General features: G+C 43.0%; 1 protein-coding gene across 12 annotated transcripts in view; it reads right to left on the bottom strand.

Moving 5' to 3' along the window:
- Positions 1 to 18,981, bottom strand: part of LOC144328854 (uncharacterized) — a 71,598-nt gene that overhangs the window by 38,327 nt on the left and 14,290 nt on the right. For 5 of the 12 annotated variants that reach the window (XR_013394150.1, XR_013394148.1, XR_013394152.1 and 2 more), the window contains exon 2: positions 10,699 to 10,764. Coding sequence is in view for 3 of the 12 variants with exons in the window: in XM_077933924.1 (XP_077790050.1) it covers positions 10,699 to 10,764; positions 15,149 to 15,224 (142 nt within the window). In the remaining 9 variants the exon portion in view is untranslated. Of the gene's footprint in view, positions 1 to 10,698; positions 10,765 to 14,732; positions 14,808 to 15,148; positions 15,225 to 18,981 lie in introns of all 12 variants that reach the window. The other 7 variants (XR_013394151.1, XM_077933924.1, XM_077933922.1 and 4 more) reach the window with 3 other exon arrangements.

Raw genomic sequence — 18,981 nt, 5'->3', positions numbered from 1 at the left:
AGTAAGGAAATGAATGAATGGATACATGCACACATGTGTATATGGCACCTTGAAAAATTAAAAGGCCAACAGCTTCCCCAAAGTATGGGGTAGGGTGAACAAGACTGAACAGGGATGGCTCTACCATTAAGGCTAGGTGTAGAGAACCTTTGGTCCTCCAGATGTTGTGGAACTACAAGTGCCATGAGCCCCAGTAAACTTGACCAATGGCCAGGGATGATGGGAGATAGAGCCCAGTAACATCTGGAGGGCCAAAGCTTCTGCACACTTCCATTAGGCAAAGTGAGGCAGCTGCCTTGGGCAGGACATTCTGGGGAATTGTGGCAGGACAGTGGTGCCAACCCCCTGGCTGTTTCTCATGAGTTCCCCAGGCACTTAACTCTGAGCTGGGTTTGCCTGCACCCTTGAAAATAGCCTGGTGCCCACAGATATAATAGAGGACACTATCTCCTAGCCACCATTGAAATAAGATTCAAATGACACTTGACATCTGGGCATGGGATGGGCAGCAAAATCTTGCCTCAAGTGGCATGATGTCTCAGGGAAGTCCTGAAGCTTAACCATGTCCCATGTGGTGGTATCCACACTTGTCCTTTCCTGTGAGAACCCAGGAGAAAACTAGACTTGCACTGTGAGTCAAATATTCACTCTGAACTTGGTTTATGCCAGTCTTCATCCTAGGTGGTGATGAAGTCTACCAAAAGGATGGACCTATTCCCTACAGCGGATTAATTAATAAATAAAATCCTGCCAAATGGCATTTCATGAAGGACCATGAATCCTAAGAAAGATTGGCCCACAAAAGAGAAAACATTGCCCCATACCTTTTCCTAAATGGTATTTAGACATTGGTACTGACATCTGTTTACATGATCACATGATTGGAGCGACAAAAAGGGGTCAGGTCAAGGGTGCACCTCGTCCCACCACGTTTGTAGTTGAAACAAACAAGCTAATAAAAGTTAGGTTAGTTAATTTTTATAGCTCTATTAGTGAAATGCAGAGTTTATCGTCGAGGAGGAAGGCAAAATCATGATAGATTTTAAAAAACAAACAGCATGCTCCGGACTGCACAAACACCAGCAAAGTGTAGGTCAGTGGCTAATCAAAGCTGACAGGGACAACAATGGGCTGGGGAGTGACCAAAGGGCAGAGTTCAAGATATGGGAAGAAAACCAAGAGAAGTAAATCAGCTTAAGTCCAAAATGCTTCAGATCAATTGAGCTGGGAGCCTTGGTGAAAGAGCTAAACTAGATGTGACATTAATTGCATGATTGCAGTGAGCATGGGCTGGGTTACCAACTACTCTGAAACTACTATTCACTCTGGGGGTGGGGTAGTGGGGAACTTCCATTGGCACTCATAGGATTTCCCTTCCTAGAACAATTTCCTAGGTGGAGATTTTCTTTGGGACCATGGTGTGTGTGTATGTGCGCGCATAAAAGGGTTAAATCCTGCCCTCAATCTTGATTCCCCCAGCTGCTATTTAGAATTTTGGAAATTATCACAGAATTGGTGTAAATGTGTAGTCTAACCCCCACAACACTAGACACTCATCAGCAGGAGCCCTTCTCCATGTGCCTCCTCCAAGGGAGGTGTGGAGGGTTTTCTAGTGGTAGCTCCCCAGTACAGTGGTACCTCGGGTTACAGACGCTTCAGGTTACAGACTCCCCTAACCCAGGAGTAGTACCTAGGGTTAAGAACTTTGCTTCAGGATGAGAACAGAAATCGTGCTCCGGCAGCGCGGTGGCAGCAGGAGGCCCCATTAGCTAAAGTGGTGCTTCAGGTTAAGAACAGTTTCAGGTTAAGAACGGACCTCAAGAATGAATTAAGTTCTTAACCCAAAGTACCACTGTAGTGGAATGCTTTTTCCAGGGAAACGCGACTGATACCATCACTGTCAGCTTTCCAGCACCAGGCTAAGACCTTTCTGTTCGTCCAGGCTTATGGTTCTTAAATTGGATCTGATGGCAGCTTTGTTTGTGGTGCTCTTTAGTGTAAGGTTACCAGATTTTTTTTCAATGAATCCAGGGACACTTATTGTTTGCTATGTACATGTGAATGCTGAGAAAGCTGTAAATCCGGGGACTGTCCCCGGGAAGCGTGGACATCTGGTAACCTTACTTTAGTGGGGTGGGGAGAATTTATCCTTTTTATAGTTACATTGGATGAGTTCTGTAGAAATTATGTTTATTAGATCTTGTTTTCACTTGTACCTGGTTCTTAACTCATTTTTAAAATCTTGCTTGAATTCTATGGATTCCAAACAATAAATGTAACAGTTAATAAGATAAATAATATTATACACCCAGAGCAGAATAAAGCTATGTATCTATATGCAATATTGGGATTCTTAATCAAGCATGGTGGCAGTAAAGTGCTACAGCCAAGAGAAGCTCAAAGGCACTCTACAAAAGCCTCTGAAAAAACAGGCAGATGCCTTATATCCATCTATCTCAGTAGTGTCAACACTGACTGGCAGTTGCTCTCCAGGGTTTCAGGCAGAGTCTTTTCCATACTACCTGACGATATTGGACATGGCACATGGGACCTTCTCCATGAAAAGCAGATGTTTCCTATTGAGCTGCACTCCCTCTCTCAAAAACGAGATCTTTATTCTTCACATGCTCTGTTCATTAGCAGCAAAAGCTGAAGACAGCTCAGAACTAGTCCCATCCTTTGGCATTGATATCCTAAGGACACAGAGATGCCATGTCATCTCTCCATTCTCCTCCCATACCTGCCATGGATCCAAGTTACAAGTCCTTAGGGACACAGCTGCTGGGGAGGAATGAGGGAGAAGTACGTACCTTCAGCCACCCTGCCTAACCATACTGGTGTATTTAGTGATAAAAGCATTATCACCTGGTGACGACCTGGCTGGCAACCATCGTAGCTCTCATTTCACCCAACCATACTCTAGGGGTAGACTGATGTTCTCCCCAGGAATTATCTCCAGACATGACTTTAGAGATAAGTTTGCAGCAACAAGATATAAGCAGCAATTCTTCTTTGTTGGCAATGAAGGATTAAAAGGCAATCTGTGCACAATCTTGTAAAATCAAGGCAAAATCTAGGTCAGAGGTCTTGGGTTTAGTCATATGATGGGGCTTCTGAAATCCTCTAGTTGCAAATTTGAGGCCTAAATCATTTGAGATGTAGAAAAGTATTAAGATGCATTCATAATATTAGAAGTGTCGGGGACAGAAATGTGGAAGCACGAGAATGTGCTAGCAGATATGTCCATGCAGTGATCTCATGTTGGGAAATGAGCAAAAATTAGTGTGTTGCACATGGAACATGACACATTGCATTATTAGCACAGTGTACCAGGTTGGACAGTGTTCTTGAAGCTACCAACATGAGTTTGACCGAACTGCTGGAGGCAGTGGAAAACAGGAGTGCCTGGCATGCTCTGGTCCATGGGGTCACGAAGAGTCGGACATGACTAAATGACTAAACAACAACAACAGCAGGCATATGAGTGGGATATCAGCTGCCAAGCCCTGCATTCAGATCTCAGCTCAGATGCAAGCTTATTAGATAGCCCTAGGAAAGCCTCAATCCACCATCCGTAAGATCAGGATGATAATAGTGGCTTACCTAACAAGTAGCTTTGGTGATGGTCACAAATGTAGATGGTTTTAAGAGTGGATTAGACAAATTCATGGAGGATATGACTATCAATGGCCTCTGGTCATAATACCTCCAGGATCAGATGAAGTTTTGCTTTGAATACTAGTCACTGGAGAACACAAGCAAGAGGTGGCGATTGTGCTCATTCCTTGCTTATGGACTTTCCAGGGGTATTCTGTTGGCCACTGTGGGAGACAGGATGTTGTACTAGAGATAGTTCTGTGATCTGATCCAGCAGAGCTCTCCTAATGTTCTTAAGATTATGTGCATGAAGTTCTTTGGGCATTTAGGAAAAGTTCCATACAAGCACCAGTTCTATGTATAGCAAGGATGGGGAATCTGTGGCTCTCCAGATGTTGATGAACTGCAGCTCCCATTATCTCTCACCACTGCCAGAGATGGCTGGGGCTAATGCAGGTGGCAGTCCAAAAATATCTGGAGGGCTATGCTCCCCCCCCCAACAATGTATAAGATTATACTGTTGTTTTGTGTTTCATTGATTTAAATTAGAGGTTAAGTATGTCTCAAAGAAACCAATGAGATCTACAGTGGTACCTTGGGTTACATACGCTTCAGGTTACACACTCCGCTAACCCAGAAATAGTGCTTCAGGTTAAGAACTTTGCTTCAGGATAAGAACAGAAATTGTGCTTGGCGGCGCGGCGGCGGCAGGAGGCCCCATTAGCTAAAGTGGTGCTTCAGGTTAAGAACAGTTTCAGGTTAAGAACGGACCTCCGGAACGAATTAAGTACTTAACCCAAGGTACTACTGTACCTTGTTTCCATTAATATTCACAATAATACAGGTGCATGGAGTCTTCATAGGACCTACTAATGAGTATCATGTGATGCTTTGTACTGGAAGAATGTTCTTGGGTTGTGCCTTACAAAGCCAATCCATTTCCCAGATCAGTTTGGAAGCTCTCCCAGCACTTGTTGATTATTCTTTTCCTTTTAAACAATGTGCTGTAGAACATTCTCAAATGTTATGGAATCTCCCCTTCTAACTAAAACTGAAGTGAAGTAACCCCTAACAAGACATGAAATTGCTGCCATCTCATCTATACTTTCCCCGACGGGGCTCATTCAGCGTGGATGCAACTCTTAAAATGCACTGAAAACACACATGTTAATCTCTAAAGATGCGAGTAGCTTTGCTGAAATCGATGTCCTGAATGTTTGTAAAGATTTGTGGATATAGAACTATTTGCAGGCCCAGGAAGTAAATGATAAACCACACAGAATCCAGTAGTTCATAATAAGTCACCCTGGCGGTGTTCCAAGAATTGTTGCCAGTAATAAGAGTTTGGGAGGCTGCCTCTATCTAAAAAAAGATTCCTTTTTACCATTAAGGCTTAGTCTGTGTGCTCATCCTTTGAACAGAGTGGGCTGTTTATTTATCTGTATGTGTGCATAATAGCCTGAGACAAGGTAAATCCCCCCCACTTTTCTTTCTTGTCTTTCAGGTATTTTTCCATCGTTCCTTTGTGCGTGACTGTTTGATTTGAGCAGGCTCCTTTTTCCTTTCAAATAGAACTGGGGAGTAAACAAAGCACCTTTGCATTATGAAGAAAGGGGGGGGGGGGGAGAAGAGGCAGCTGAACAATCGACCCAGCAAATAACACTAACTCCTTTTGGCACTTCTTCTTTCAAACCTGGAGAATTAAGAGTAAATGCTTGTGTTTAAAAACAAAATTTTAAAAACCCCATGCACCCCGCCACCCTTTATCCCACCCTCCCAGAAAACCCCACCCCCCAAAAAAATGGCATAAACACACACCAGAAATATTTGATCTGGTCTTTGTTTGTGTGCTAGTCTTTCTGATCTACTGAAGGGCAAGAAAGTGGTACGGTGGTACCTCGGGTTAAGTACTTAATTCGTTCCAGAGGTCCGTTCTTAACCTGAAACTGTTCTTAACTTCAAGCACCACTTTAGTTAAATGGGGCCTCCCATTAGCTGGAGCACGATTTCTGTTCTCATCCTGAAGCAAAGTTCTTAATCCGAGGTACTATTTCTGGGTTAGCGGAGTCTGTAACCTGAAGCGTATGTAACCCGAGGTACCACTAATTGCTGTCCTGCACAGAGTAAAGAGCAGGAAGGTATTCCATCCATATGTGCATTTATCACTGAATCCATTGTTGGAATAATAGGCTTATACCTGACTCAGTCAACACAGACTGGCAGCAGCTTCCCAGGGTTTAAGACAAGGGGTTACTCCCAGCCGGGGCTTGAGTGTGGGACTTTCTGCATGCAAAGCAGATGTTCTACCACTGAGCTGCAGCCCCTCCCCAGAGATCCTCTCTAGATTCACAAGCTGTTCCTGCTGATTCTCCCCAAGAGGAAAAGGCTATCACAAAGCGAAATGGGAAACTCTTGCTGTTTTTCTCTAGATGGCAGCATCTACCTTATGGTCTGTCTTCTGAATGTGAAACAAAATTCACATGCAAGACATGAAACGTTTAGCATTCTGGTTTGGTTCTGAATGTGTAGATCCCCATGGCTGGAGTATTTGCATGGCCATGCTACTTACTCAGCAGTAAGTCCCACTGAGTTCAACGGGGTTTGCTTACTCCCAGAGAAGCAAAGGGAGCGCAACCTTAGTTTGCAAAGCTTCTCTTGGTTTCTCAATTCCTCTTGTTGATGGCAGTCCCTGGTCTAGTCGAGGGCACTTTTCACATGCTTTCCCTCCCCATCTCTTTTCCGTGAAAATGGCATGGTATCTCTATGGTTGTGCTTGCCAAGATTAAGGAGCAGGTATTTAAATGGTGTTACTGAGTGCAATGGTGCACCCGCTATTAAGCAAATGGTTGCCATTTACTCCTCCGGAAAAAGAAAAGCAGAGCACTGTCCAAATTTCCAGGGGGAGAAGCACCTTCCAGCCTAAACACTGGCTAGCTCAGCCATTGCTGATGAGAAATGCTTGCACTGGTGTAGTGCATCTGCTGCACTATATGAATTTCCCCTGGATCTGTCCTGGAGTGTCAACACAAGGAGGCTTGTGAAGAAGGCGCAGCAGAGACTGTACTTTTTGAGAATTCTAAGGAAAAACCATCTTCCGCAGAAACTGCTGCTTGCCTTCTATCACTGTGCCATTGAGAGCGTGCTCACTTATGGCTTATGTGTGTGGTACGGAAGCTGTACTACCCAGGACAGGATGGGGTTGTGCAGAGTTGTTAAGGCAGCAGAGAGCATTGTTGGCTGCCCACTCTCCACCTTAGAGCAGATTTATGCCACAAGGTGCCATAGGAAGGCACTGGATATAGTAAAAGATCCATCGCATCCTGGTCACTGTCTCTTCGAGCTCCTGCCGTCGGGACGGAGATACAGGACGATGAAGACAAGAACAAGCCGTCTTAAGAACAGCTTCTTCTCCAGAGCGATCTCGGCCCTGAATGGGAAGCCTGGACTTTGAAATTCATCTAATCTTCCTTGCTGTACTATACTGTATTGTTTTAATTAGTGTTTTTATAGTTGTTTTGATTTTGTGTGGAGTGCCCTACCTGGGTGGATGGAGCAGCCAAGTAATTTCGTTGTCCCCGAGAGGGGGCAATGACAATAAATATTTATTATTATTATTATTATTATTATTATTATTATTATTATTAAAACAGAATATCAGTGACACTGACTGAAATGTTACTCGTATTATAATAATTTGATGACTGATACAAGGGGAAGATAATAAAAAGCAACAGTTTCACCTACAATGCATTTTCCTGAATGAACTCTGCTCCCCTTGTAGTCCATACATCAACATTCTAGACAGATATATACATTAACAGAATGTGATCCTCATGTGGAGTGTCCAGCTAGTGGAACAATCTTCATGGGTTCTCAACCAAACTTGGACCCTGCTCTGAGCACACACCAGGATACTATAAGAAATTGGGATATTGGCCAACTTCCATAACTTCATAAACCTTCTCTTTCTCTGAACTGCTAGGACTCAGCTAGATTGGTAAAGAAAAAGTGATCTATACGTGTTGTATATGCAGTATAAGATTGTGCCACCAGATGGCACTGTTGGAGTCCTGTTTCTTCCTACTGGATTTCCCCGTTTAAATTACGTGTTTAACTGAAATACTTCTTTGATGTGTCTAGATTTATCCCTAGTCATTCAGAGTTGGAATATCAAGGAACTTCCAAAGTCAGAGAAGGATATCGTCACTTAGAAACTCCAGATCATTCAGAAACATAATCTGATCCAGAATGCAGCCATCCAAGTGAGACCTGTTGGAAGCTGGGTTGTCATCATCTTGGACATAATTATGGTACCAGTTGTGCTTTCAAAGGAAGTCAGAGTGCTGTCCAAGGAATGGAAGCTGATAACCAAAATAACCAAGCAAGGATCAGACAGCATTCAAATGAGTGAGGAAGAAAGAAGGGTCCCAGAACTCTGAGCCAGGAAACGGTTGGGAAGCACCAGCCCCACTGAGATAACATTTGAAGATATTAAGAAATACCTGTATAAATGGGTTGCGACTCCACTTTGCCATGCTGTTCATAAAGTGAGAAGAGCTGTGAGCCTTTCTCAAGCCAAGAGGAACAGAAGGGTCATGTTTAATATAATAATCAAGTAATCCATAGGCATTAGGACAAATAGCATACTCCAGATACACTTTCAAAGGGCAGAAGAGCTATCGTATTGAAATCAGATGCCGTGTACATCACACATAATTTCTTCCCGCACTCCACTTCTGTCCTGCTCTGCTTCTTTCTGGCTCTGGAGATACATCTGTTTCTCCTCCCTCAGTTGATATGATCCAGTTAAATCCAGGCTTTGGAGACACTTGCATGAAACATCCGCGATTCCTTGATTTTTCAGAACATAAATCTTGCGACGAGCCTCACTATGTAGGCCTCTGTTATGAGATCATTTTCCCTATGAAATGCTATTCTGCCCCCCTTTGCAGCTATATTGAGACCCATGCAAACATAGCACTGTCAAAACTGATCTCCATATAACACACCAAACAATTGTTTCCCCAGAACACTGATGAAGAGAGTGAAAAGGGTAAGGAAAGAAAAAAAAGCTGCTAGCTAGGGCTCTTCAGCATTTTAACAAGCAGCTATGGCATAATTGGAGATCTCGAGAGAATGCAGACCCTGAACATATCAAGTCACAAAAGGCTTTGCTCAGATGGAGATTCTGAAAACAGGCAACCTGCTATCAACAAAGATGGCGTCCTGTGTGTCTACTGTATTCCCCTCTCAGAGCTACAATTCTCAGAGCAGTTTAACATTCCTTTTTTTCACAGAGAACTCTTGGAGTTGTAGCTCTGGGAGGGGAATAGGTGTCTGCTAACAACTATCAGTACCCTTTGACTACAACTCCCAGGATTCTTGGGAGAAGTCATGACTGCTTAAAGTGGCATCATAGCTATCAGTCAAATCAAAAATTAAAAAAAGGAATGGAAATGTTTTGAAGATTATATGTTAAAATATTGTTCTAAGGAAGGTATGCTAATATGCCTAGAATAAAAATGTAAAGTATACCTATGATTTGGAAAAGAGAAGAGATAAAAGAAATACAAAGAATGATACATTTGGAGAATGCAAAGATAAAAGTGGAAATAGAGATTCAAAGAAGTTGAATTGTGGCGGAGGGAAGCTGTGGGTGGGAGGGGGGGGTATTATATGATAAGTATGTAATATTTGCCTTCAATATTTTTGGATTGTATTCAATCTATTTTTCTTTTTTTCTGTACTACTTACTTAAACAAAATAAATAAAATTTAACATAAAAAAATAAAAAAAATAAAGTGGCATCATAGCATTTTAAATGTATGGTTCCCAACATTTCTCCAATGAAAATATGGGCGTCCTATTCCATCACCATCATCATCATCATCATCATCACCATCATTTTATTATTTATACCCTGCCCGTCTGACTGGGTTGCCCTAGCCACTTGGCTTCCAATGTATATAAAAACATAGTAAACCATTGAACATTAAATACTTCCCTATAGAAGGCTGCCTTCAGATGTCTTCTAAAGGTTGTATAGTTACTTATCTCTTTGGTTCGGGGGGGGGGGTGTCGCATAATTCCATACCCGCCAACATTTTTCTGATGAAAACAGGGACACCCTAAGGAAAAGCAGGACATTCTGGGATCAAATCAGAAACCGGGACGGCTTCTGTCAACCTGGGACTGTCCCTGGAGGGTCTGCTTGGAGGGTCTGCAACAGTGTCACAGTGGCTCTACTTGAATACTGCCTACTGTGTTTAGGATCAGAGTCCTAACATTACATAGTTTTAAAATGGCATGGCCTTTTCCTCCATGAATTTGTCTAATCCCCTTTTTAAAGCCACCCAAGCTGGTGACTGTCACTGTATGTTGTGGGAGCAAATTCCCCAGTTTAATGATGTGCTGTGTGAAAGAAGCAGTTGCTGGGAACCACAGAAGGGGAGGAGTGCTCTTGTGCCTCTGTCCTTTTTGAGGACTTTTCACAAGCCCTCATCTGGGTGGCCATAATGAGAACAGCAAGCTGGACATGTCTTTATGTTCTTCAGCACTTTGTTTTGTCTGTTCTGAATCTCCCAGCATGCACAGCTTACTACAGAGCTGTTCTCGGTTTTATTCCCATTTATTTCAGACAGGCAGTGAGGTTGTCTGGATCCTCCATAATAACCGAGTGTTCAAATTATGTATCATTTCCAGAGAAAATGGCTAGAGTGGAAGCAACCAGTAGCAAAATGGGTTTGTGTAGTACAGTGGCGTAGCGTGGGTTGTCAGCACCCGGGGCAAGGCAAGTAATTTGCACCCCCTAACCCGTGGATTTGCGCCCCCTAACCCGTGGATTTGCGCCCCCTAACCTGTGGATTTGCCCTAACCCCAGATGTTGCGCCTGGTGCGGCCGACCCCCCCTGCACCCCCCACGCTACGCCACTGGTGTAGTATAAAGGAAGTGTGTGTGGGGGGTTTTGGGGGGGGGATAAGGGACGACAATAAATCACTCATACTGTTGCATCCCAGTAGTATCTGGTTTTGAAACAGTTGAATTAATTAGGTTAATTCCCTTCCAATATTTAGAAGTTAGGAAGGCAGACTGAGACAAACCTCATCCTAAGTCTTCCAGGCATTTCTCTTCTTAATCCATTCCACTGGCGGGAGGGATTCATCTTACTTTGTTCAAAGGAAAGAAAAGGAAAAGGAAAGAAAAGAAAAGAAAAGAAAAGAAAAGAAAAGGTGTGTCAAGTTGGTTTGATGCTCTCTAACAATATGAAAATAATATCCCCAGTTCAGTATGGACATAGTTACACTAAGGAATAAAGCCCTTTTCCCAGCAAATGCTGGGAATTTTAGTTCTGCGTATGATGGGCACTTGCTCAGTTAAAACAACCAAACAACATGTCACCAACGATATTTTCATGAAATCTGCAGCTGGCAATTTATCTGTTGAATTATTGTAGTTTGAGCAGAAATATTATTACCAAGTTTTGACCCTGCTCCAAGCAGTTTTCCATTTGCCACACCACTTTCCTGCTCTTTGCCTTTGAATCGGAGCAAATTTCAATCCACAGAAAACCCAATTGACGTATGTTCTGATTCCACACAAAAAAAGAATAAGTTTTCCCAGGGGAAAGCAGCAGGACAAATGGAACTGTAGACTAACACACCCTAGTTCTGAGAGTGGGATAAGGGAATCTCTAGCAGAGAACTATCAGTGCCTCACCAAACTACTATCCTAGGATATTTTCAGTTAGAGTGGTATAGAACTAATATACGTTGGTAGGGCAGATAAGTCCAAGCTTCTGATTTCTCTAACACTTTCCCCAAAGGACCAAACTCTGATGCCATTAGCAGCGAGGCGTCATCTTTCCCAATGTGAAAATGGGCTCTGTTACCTGCTATATACATTTCTACATATACATTCCTAAAACATGTACATGCACACACACACACACACACACACACACACACACACACACACACACCATGCACAGTTGTGTTTTTACAGTAGGACCTGGACTGCATTGCATAAATTGTGTTTGACATGAAGTGCAGTTACAAATATTTCAAAACTGTGTGTGGGGAAAGCTCAAGAAACCCATTCCCATTGTTATCTCTTCACATTTTATTATTTTCACAACAGTACCAAAAGCTATGTAACTAAGACCAGATTAGCAATGGAAACTTTTTCTTAGAAACAATTCCCAAAAGATGCTTGCCCATAACTGGTCTGATAGGTATCTGGGCAAAATCAGCAGAGTCCAGCACAAAATCAGCAAAAGTCCGGCACAGGCAGGCTTAGTTTGGAGATGCGTAGTTCCTAATGTTCCAAAGAACCAATAAACATTAAAGTTGTTGGTTTTCTTTTGCCTTCTATGCACATGGATGCTTCAAAAATCCTTATCTGCATTTCTCCTTGAATTTTGGATTTTTGAATTGCTTGCTCTTGTTTCTGAAATGGAACTGATGTGTTAAATGAACCACCAAACAATTCTTCCGTTTTTGCATAACAAGGTCCTTGGAAGGTTTTTGTGTGGGTGTATTCTGCAATATGGCATTGATGCAATCAAGGAGCAGCAGAGGTGGATTTATAGTGGACCAACTAGATATCATTCTGCCTTATTGGTTGTTCTGCAATGCTTCCTCAATGTTGCCCAATGTTTACAACCTGGAGGTGCAAATTGGTAGCATAGCAGATCAAAAGCAGGACAAAACAACAAGTGTGGAACATTGGTGGTTATAAAAAGTTGCAGGCTTTCAGCAGGAGGCTACAGGACATGGACTGACTGGAAATGAAGCTGTATGTCCACCTTGAAACATTTGTAGGTGTGGATGTCAGGGACTGGATAGATGCAGAGGAATGGTGGGAAGAACCAGCTGGGGGAACCCCCAAGGGAAGAAGACTCAGACCCCAGGGATTGGTGGAGGGATGATGATGAGTGATCAGAGAGAGGAAACTGGGAGGTGTCTGAAGCTGAAAAGATAACAGGGCTTAATGAGCAGGGACAGTCTGTGGTGCAGAGAAGTCCAGAATAAGAATCAGTAGCTGCAGCAGAACAGTGGGAGGCCAAGAGGCAGAGATGTCAGGCTGGTGAGTGTCTTCCCCTCCTGCTGTGATAAGCTCTCCTCCCTCCTAGTCTCCCAGAACCAGGAGAGGCATGAAAAGGGTGGAGGAGAAATTAGTCATACGGGTGCAGTCTCAGATTGCTTGGGAAAAGCCCAGGAGAGGAAGGAACTTAGGCAGCTGTGGGATGGTGGGGACCTCTGCAACTGCTTTGCAAGACATACCAAAGAAGAGTTGGTGTGCTCATTAGGTTTGACACTCCCATGCAGATCCTGGGTTTTTCATTTATTTTTAATGAAGAGTTAACTCCACTTGCTTTGTGTGAGTTACAGCTGGCTCACTCCTGACAGTGAATGTACAGAAAGTGGGGTCGGTTGTAACCAACCCAATAATAACAGAAGCAGAAATAATCATGAATGCACAACAAAAAGGGCATCTGGATGGGGCATTTCTTATCAATTACTTGTTTTTCCCACCCCACAACAAGAATGTTACAAGCTTTTTCTGGGCCCACAGAAATCTTCCTTGGGGGCAGTGGCGTAGCGTGGGGGGTGCAGGGGGGGCCGGCCGCACCAGGCGCAACATCTGGGGTTAGGGCAAATCCACAGGTTAGGGGGCGCAAATCCACGGGTTAGGGGGCGCAAATTACTTGCCTTGCCCCAGGTGCTGACAACCCACGCTACGCCACTGCTTGGGGGCACTGGATCAAAATAGCCTCATACACTAGTTTTCCTTTCTACCGTCTGAGCCTTGCCACTCATAGAATGCTGCTCTGGAGGGCTTCCAGTCTCTGACACTAGCTGTGTGTGTGTAAACATCAGACCAATCCCAACTCCTTGGATATCAGCCTATTTATTGAACCCCCCTTCTTTTAAGGAGCTGAGAGCAGTATAACCGAGGTTATGAACTTGCATATAAAAATGAGAAAGGATTGGCGCCATACCTGATGGCCATTTAGCAGTAACATTTCAAACTGGAAAGAGGCTCCTACGCTTTTCCTGAAGGCTTCCTGCGTGGCAAGATATGTGAATATTATATTGACCATAGTCTGACTTACGAATGGAGCTTTACAGCTACCCAACTGAAGTACTGTATTTAGGAAAGGGATAACAGCTGCACTCAGTAGAGTTTTTATTGTCCTTTCAAGTAACTCAACCCAACAGCAGCAGCATTAAGCAAAGTGTCGTGGCAGAGCAGAGAGCAGCACGGCCCGTTCCCTGAGGTCATGCTATAAGTGCACAGTTATTTACCTTTCTGACTGCATTGTGCTCATCATACCTGTAGATGGTGGGAACTACTCAAAGACTGCACCCCATTTCTGTTTATAGGCATAATTCCTAAAAAGTATAAATTGCCTTGTCTTCCAGAAAAAAGGCACAACATAATTTATCAGTGGACTTGATTTCAGTCTGCTCTCTGTCCTAAAGAGTCATTTAATGTTAAGTAAGGAACATGCCAAATGCACACACAATTTAGGAAAGACTTTAAGTCTATGAAAACCATTTGGAGTCACTATAGAATTGATAAATGGAGGAACTCTTACCCACAATCAGTACAATAATCCGAAAAAGCAACATTATTAAGCCTTTTTGGCAAACAAATCACCTTTAAAGGGATTTTGGAAAGACTTGGCTATCCATATATATAGAAAGAAAAGCTAAGAACCATACTGGAAGGATTGCATTAGTGAGCCACAGTGCTAACTCTTGGAAATGAATTTTGACAAGTACTCTTGCTCAGTGCTTTTAAAACTTCTACTCTGATTGTGGATACTCCTCTGTGTTCATTCAGTTAAGCAGAATGTTACAGGGAGTCTTCACAGAAGCAAGGAGTCACAGAAGCTTCAGCTGGGTCATAGGTGATGTATTTACAAGGAGTGGGATTTATAAGGCAGCAATCATGAGCAATAAGCACTGAGATTTAATGGGAGGAAGACTATAAGACAGGAATGGACTGGCTAGTGAGGAGGCAGGAGAAAAAGGAATTTCTTTGGAATGATACTGGGAATTTGTACAAGGAAATACGATAACATCAGTTCAAGGTTTGAGGAACCTCTGCTAGGCCTTGATGGACTTACCAGGCAGAACCAATCCAAATTTTGTCACTTTATTTCTGCAATTTTCTGAGTTAAGGGGGCTGCGTCAGATTTTTTCTGGAATCAAATAACATGGAAATGAGTCCTAAGCACGCACTATATTTCATAAGTTTTCCAGAAGTGGCTTTTATATCGTATGAAAGTTCAGATGTAAAGTGGAAATCAACAGGGAAATACTGAGAAAATGAAATAGCCTGTCATATGAATACAGCTATTACCCGATTCATGAAAGGAGGCAAATATAGAGGTTATCCCTGAAAGATCACTGTGTATAGGCCTATTTTGCTTTTAAACACAGACTCTAAGGGGGAAAGGTGTGAAATGAATAAGCTAAGTACTTTGAAAGGGAATACGCATTGTATGCTAAGTTTACATAAGCCAAGGTGTGGCCTGCTTACTTGACACACTGAGAAGGATTGTCCAGCTTTTCCACTGTGAACAAACCTGCAGATATCAATTGTGTGGACTGTGGATCTAAGGATAAGAAAAGATAAAAGTTTTGTTTTCCTGTGGCAATCAATATTGCTCTTTCATACACTTAATCTTTAACTATTTTAAATCTTTTGTTTAGAAGGCAGATTTAGCCCATTGCCATTTATAAACATGTTATATTCAAACAAGACAACTTAACTATAGCAGAAGCAGTTTCTTGATGAAAATCCATCAACAAAGAACTATCAGCATCTAGTCCAACATTATCAATGCCAGAAACGTGACAGTGGCTGCATTCAGATAGTGTTTTATTCAACTTCCCAGTGTTTCCTTACCTGATAATGTCCCTTTGCAAGGCACTGTGGGAATGTTCAGGGAGGCAGGAGAGGATATATTGTTTAATGATATCCCTCCTAACCTGCGTTAGCAAGTTCTATATCTAAGCAGAGTTTAAACATTCCCCTTTAAACGCACAGCGGTTTGCTTGTTGCAGGCTAGTTTTAGCTTCTAAATATAGGATTCCTGGTAAGATCCCTTCTTGCCCCTCTTAAAAAGAATAAACATGACAATCTTATTATAGTTAATATAGAAGTAGTTTACTCACATTCATTCAGTTCACAGTTGGATCCCTGAAGACAGACTTATGTTACAAAAGTATATACACATGTGGAACTATCCCATAAGAGAGTTAGCTCCTAAGTGACTGCGAACAAGCAGTCCCTTCTCCTCACACATAGAAAAACAAAATGGAGAAGAGCAGAAAGAGGGAGAGGTGTGTTCCCTGCCTTGCTCTTGTTCCCAGGCAGAGAGAGGGCCAGATTAGACCATGCCCGCCTCTAGTCACATGGAGAGGAAGTTTGTCCCAGCTCACGAGGAAACAGGAAGTTTTCTCCTGGCTGGTACAAAGCATCCCCTAGCATGTTCACTCTAGAAATGTTGTACTTGACTACTATGTGTTCCACATCCCACAGGCACATTCAAGGAAGAAAGAAAAGAATCAGGAACATAGTATTGGAAGTGCACCCTGCAGATGATGTGTTTGCGTGTGCTCTCAGGTTGCAGCCTGGTGACTGGATCCTGCTCCCACACTTACAGTACATGAACCAAAACACAGCTGCTCATCAAAATTGGCCAAATTTTGTGATGTAGCATTGCATCCCAAAAATGTGCACAGAAATGCATATATTGTATTGGGGGAAGCATGCATAAAAATGCATATAAGAAGCTCACTTGTCAATGTAGTTCTGGGACTAACCCTCTGGCCAGATCCAGTTCCAGACCCTGGTCTACACTGACCACCAGCTGCTCTCCCCAGTTTATTTGACTAGTTGTAAAGGCTTGCATTATTATTTTTTCTGTAAGATTTTATTAACACTTTTTCATAAAGCGTGTTCTCCATAACAGAGAGCACGTGTTGCGGTTGGGAAAAACAGGCCACCCTGCAGTGACTAGGCAAATTTGGTGAGGAACCCAAGCCTTTAAGTGGTTAAATTGGGTTGCTGGGGAGTTTTGAATGTGGCCAATTTGGAGGAGGGATCAGAGTCCTTAAATACAGGGGCCAGACGTTGGACGCTCTCTTGGCCATTTTGCATCGGATCACCCGCCCTCCCGCCCTTTTATAGGGTGGTTTTTTGTTTTGCTCGCTTGACCTTGCTATTGCCTGTCATGGGGTCATCCGCCTTGGTGCGGGGGCCTAGTAGGAATTTTGCCATCTGGCTGATTGGCTGGTGCCATTTGGTTTTTGCCTACTACGTAGCAAATCGTCACAACTTGTAAGGTTGGCAGTTAGGCATTGGTTAAATTGGTGCTTGGAGGGGTAAGTGCCTACCCCTCCAAATGATGCGGAAAGGGAATTCCGTTAAAGGAATCCAGGGGCTTGCCATACAATTTGTCCTTGTCCCCGGAGTCGGACCTGCGGCCGTGCAAGCCCCACCGGAACATGAGGGTGAGAAGTGAGGGACTGTTGCCCAGTTTCAGATTTCTCACCCAATACTTGTTTCCCACGCTGGCTTCCGTTGGTGTCCGGAAGGGCCAGCTCTGTCCTTGAGGGCAAGGACAGATAGTCATAACCAATGCCTAAGCAACCACTCACATTTTTTGTATTTAAATAAAGTTGTGGCCAAAATTATGCCAAAAACCTTAAACAAAAATCACGTGTGAAGTGTGAATTTTTTGGTGGGTGGCACTGTGGGACTCAACACGCAATACAATATGATAAAAGAAACTAATCTTTAAAAAGAAAGAAAACATAGAATCTTCTCTCAAAGGTAGCTCCTAACCCATGTCACTTGCAGATAGTGGACACTCACAGTTCTCACCTGGGAGCTTTCATTTCTTCTAGTCTCTCACCCTGGGAGATTTTCCCTTCCCTGCCTCTCACTCAGGTCCTTCCACCAACCATCCACCACCTTCATGTGTGTAATCCTTGGAACCCAATAATGGCCCAGAGGCCTGCATTAAGAAGACTGTTCAGCATATTCCAGTCCCCAACCAACTCAAGCAGTAGCGATGGAAAAGATGTGGCTTGGATGCTCCAGGGAGAAAAGATCGGTTTGCACTACCTCTTTTCTATAGGTAAGTTACAGCACAGTCCTGTGCATGGCTGCTCAAAAGTTCAATGGGACGTAAACCCAGGTAAATTTTACAGGATTAGTCACATTACTGTCAGCTATTGAAATGCTACGCCAAATCAATCAGGGTTAAATTAAGAAGCAACATTTGCTAGATCTATTTCAGCGACACGTATATTGCCAGTAGGGATTCAACCATCATCTCTAAAACAGTATTAAGTTTTATAGTTTATAGTTCATGTTCAGATGCAGTTTCATTGTGGTGCATGTTTGGACTGCAGCGCTTTGTTTTCCAGAGCAAGTGATAAGATTAGACTACAAGCGGAGAACTTTTTACTGGCCTTGTGCTCAAGAACGTCATGTCTGATTTTGGAACGACGAAAATGTGGAAGCTAAGCTATTTATTCAAGAGAGTGAATGGGAGAACTGGTGAATGTGAATGTCACAGGCGCTTGTGGTTAGAATTTCAAAGTAACATTCCAGTTTCCTGTATGCTTTCTTGCAGGAAACTGATTAATTTAGAAGCTTGACTTGTGGGCTGTTTTTTTAAAAATATCTGCCACATCCCATACTTTGCTGTCACTTGCTAAAAAGTGGCCTTTCTTCTGGCTGTAGAAATGACTCCTTTCTGATTCCTAGATTACAGAATCTAGACAGTAAACTGGTCACACAGGATAGTGTGATGAGATTCATGGAGCTTTTATTTCTAATACCAAATCTATCCGGTCTGGTACACCATCAGTTTATGAGAGCACTGTTCTTTCCCCCATGAACCTCTTGGAAACCCACCATGTTACTGGAAGATGAAGGTATAATTCAGAGAAACAAGACCAGGAAGGGTCTTTGCTTCATCTCTTAGCTGCTTGCTTATTATCCCCAATGATGCAAGGTATACACTTACTAAGTGCACTAAGCTGTGATCTTTGCTAGGGATCAATGGACATAACTGCAGATTCAAGGAAACATTTAGATGAAACTGTGCGGAGAATTCATGACAATGTGCTTCTGGAGCAAATGATAGGCAGACAAACTGAGGGGTCTGCCGCTTCCTCTTGAAGTATTGTGTACGATCTAGGCTGGTGAGGGAATGGCCAGGTGACCTCTTCACCATGTGCACATTTGATTTGAGCTGACAATTTTATTTTTGTCAAGGATTGAGCATGTGGTCAAAACCAGGTAACCTGAATCCCTGACAATGCCTCTGTTATGCTGCAACATCCAGTCTTAAT

The sequence above is a fragment of the Podarcis muralis genome, chromosome 9 (genome assembly GCF_964188315.1).
Source record: "Podarcis muralis chromosome 9, rPodMur119.hap1.1, whole genome shotgun sequence".
NCBI classification, from domain to species: Eukaryota; Metazoa; Chordata; class Lepidosauria; order Squamata; family Lacertidae; genus Podarcis; species Podarcis muralis.
This window is presented reverse-complemented; position numbering and strand designations above follow the sequence as displayed.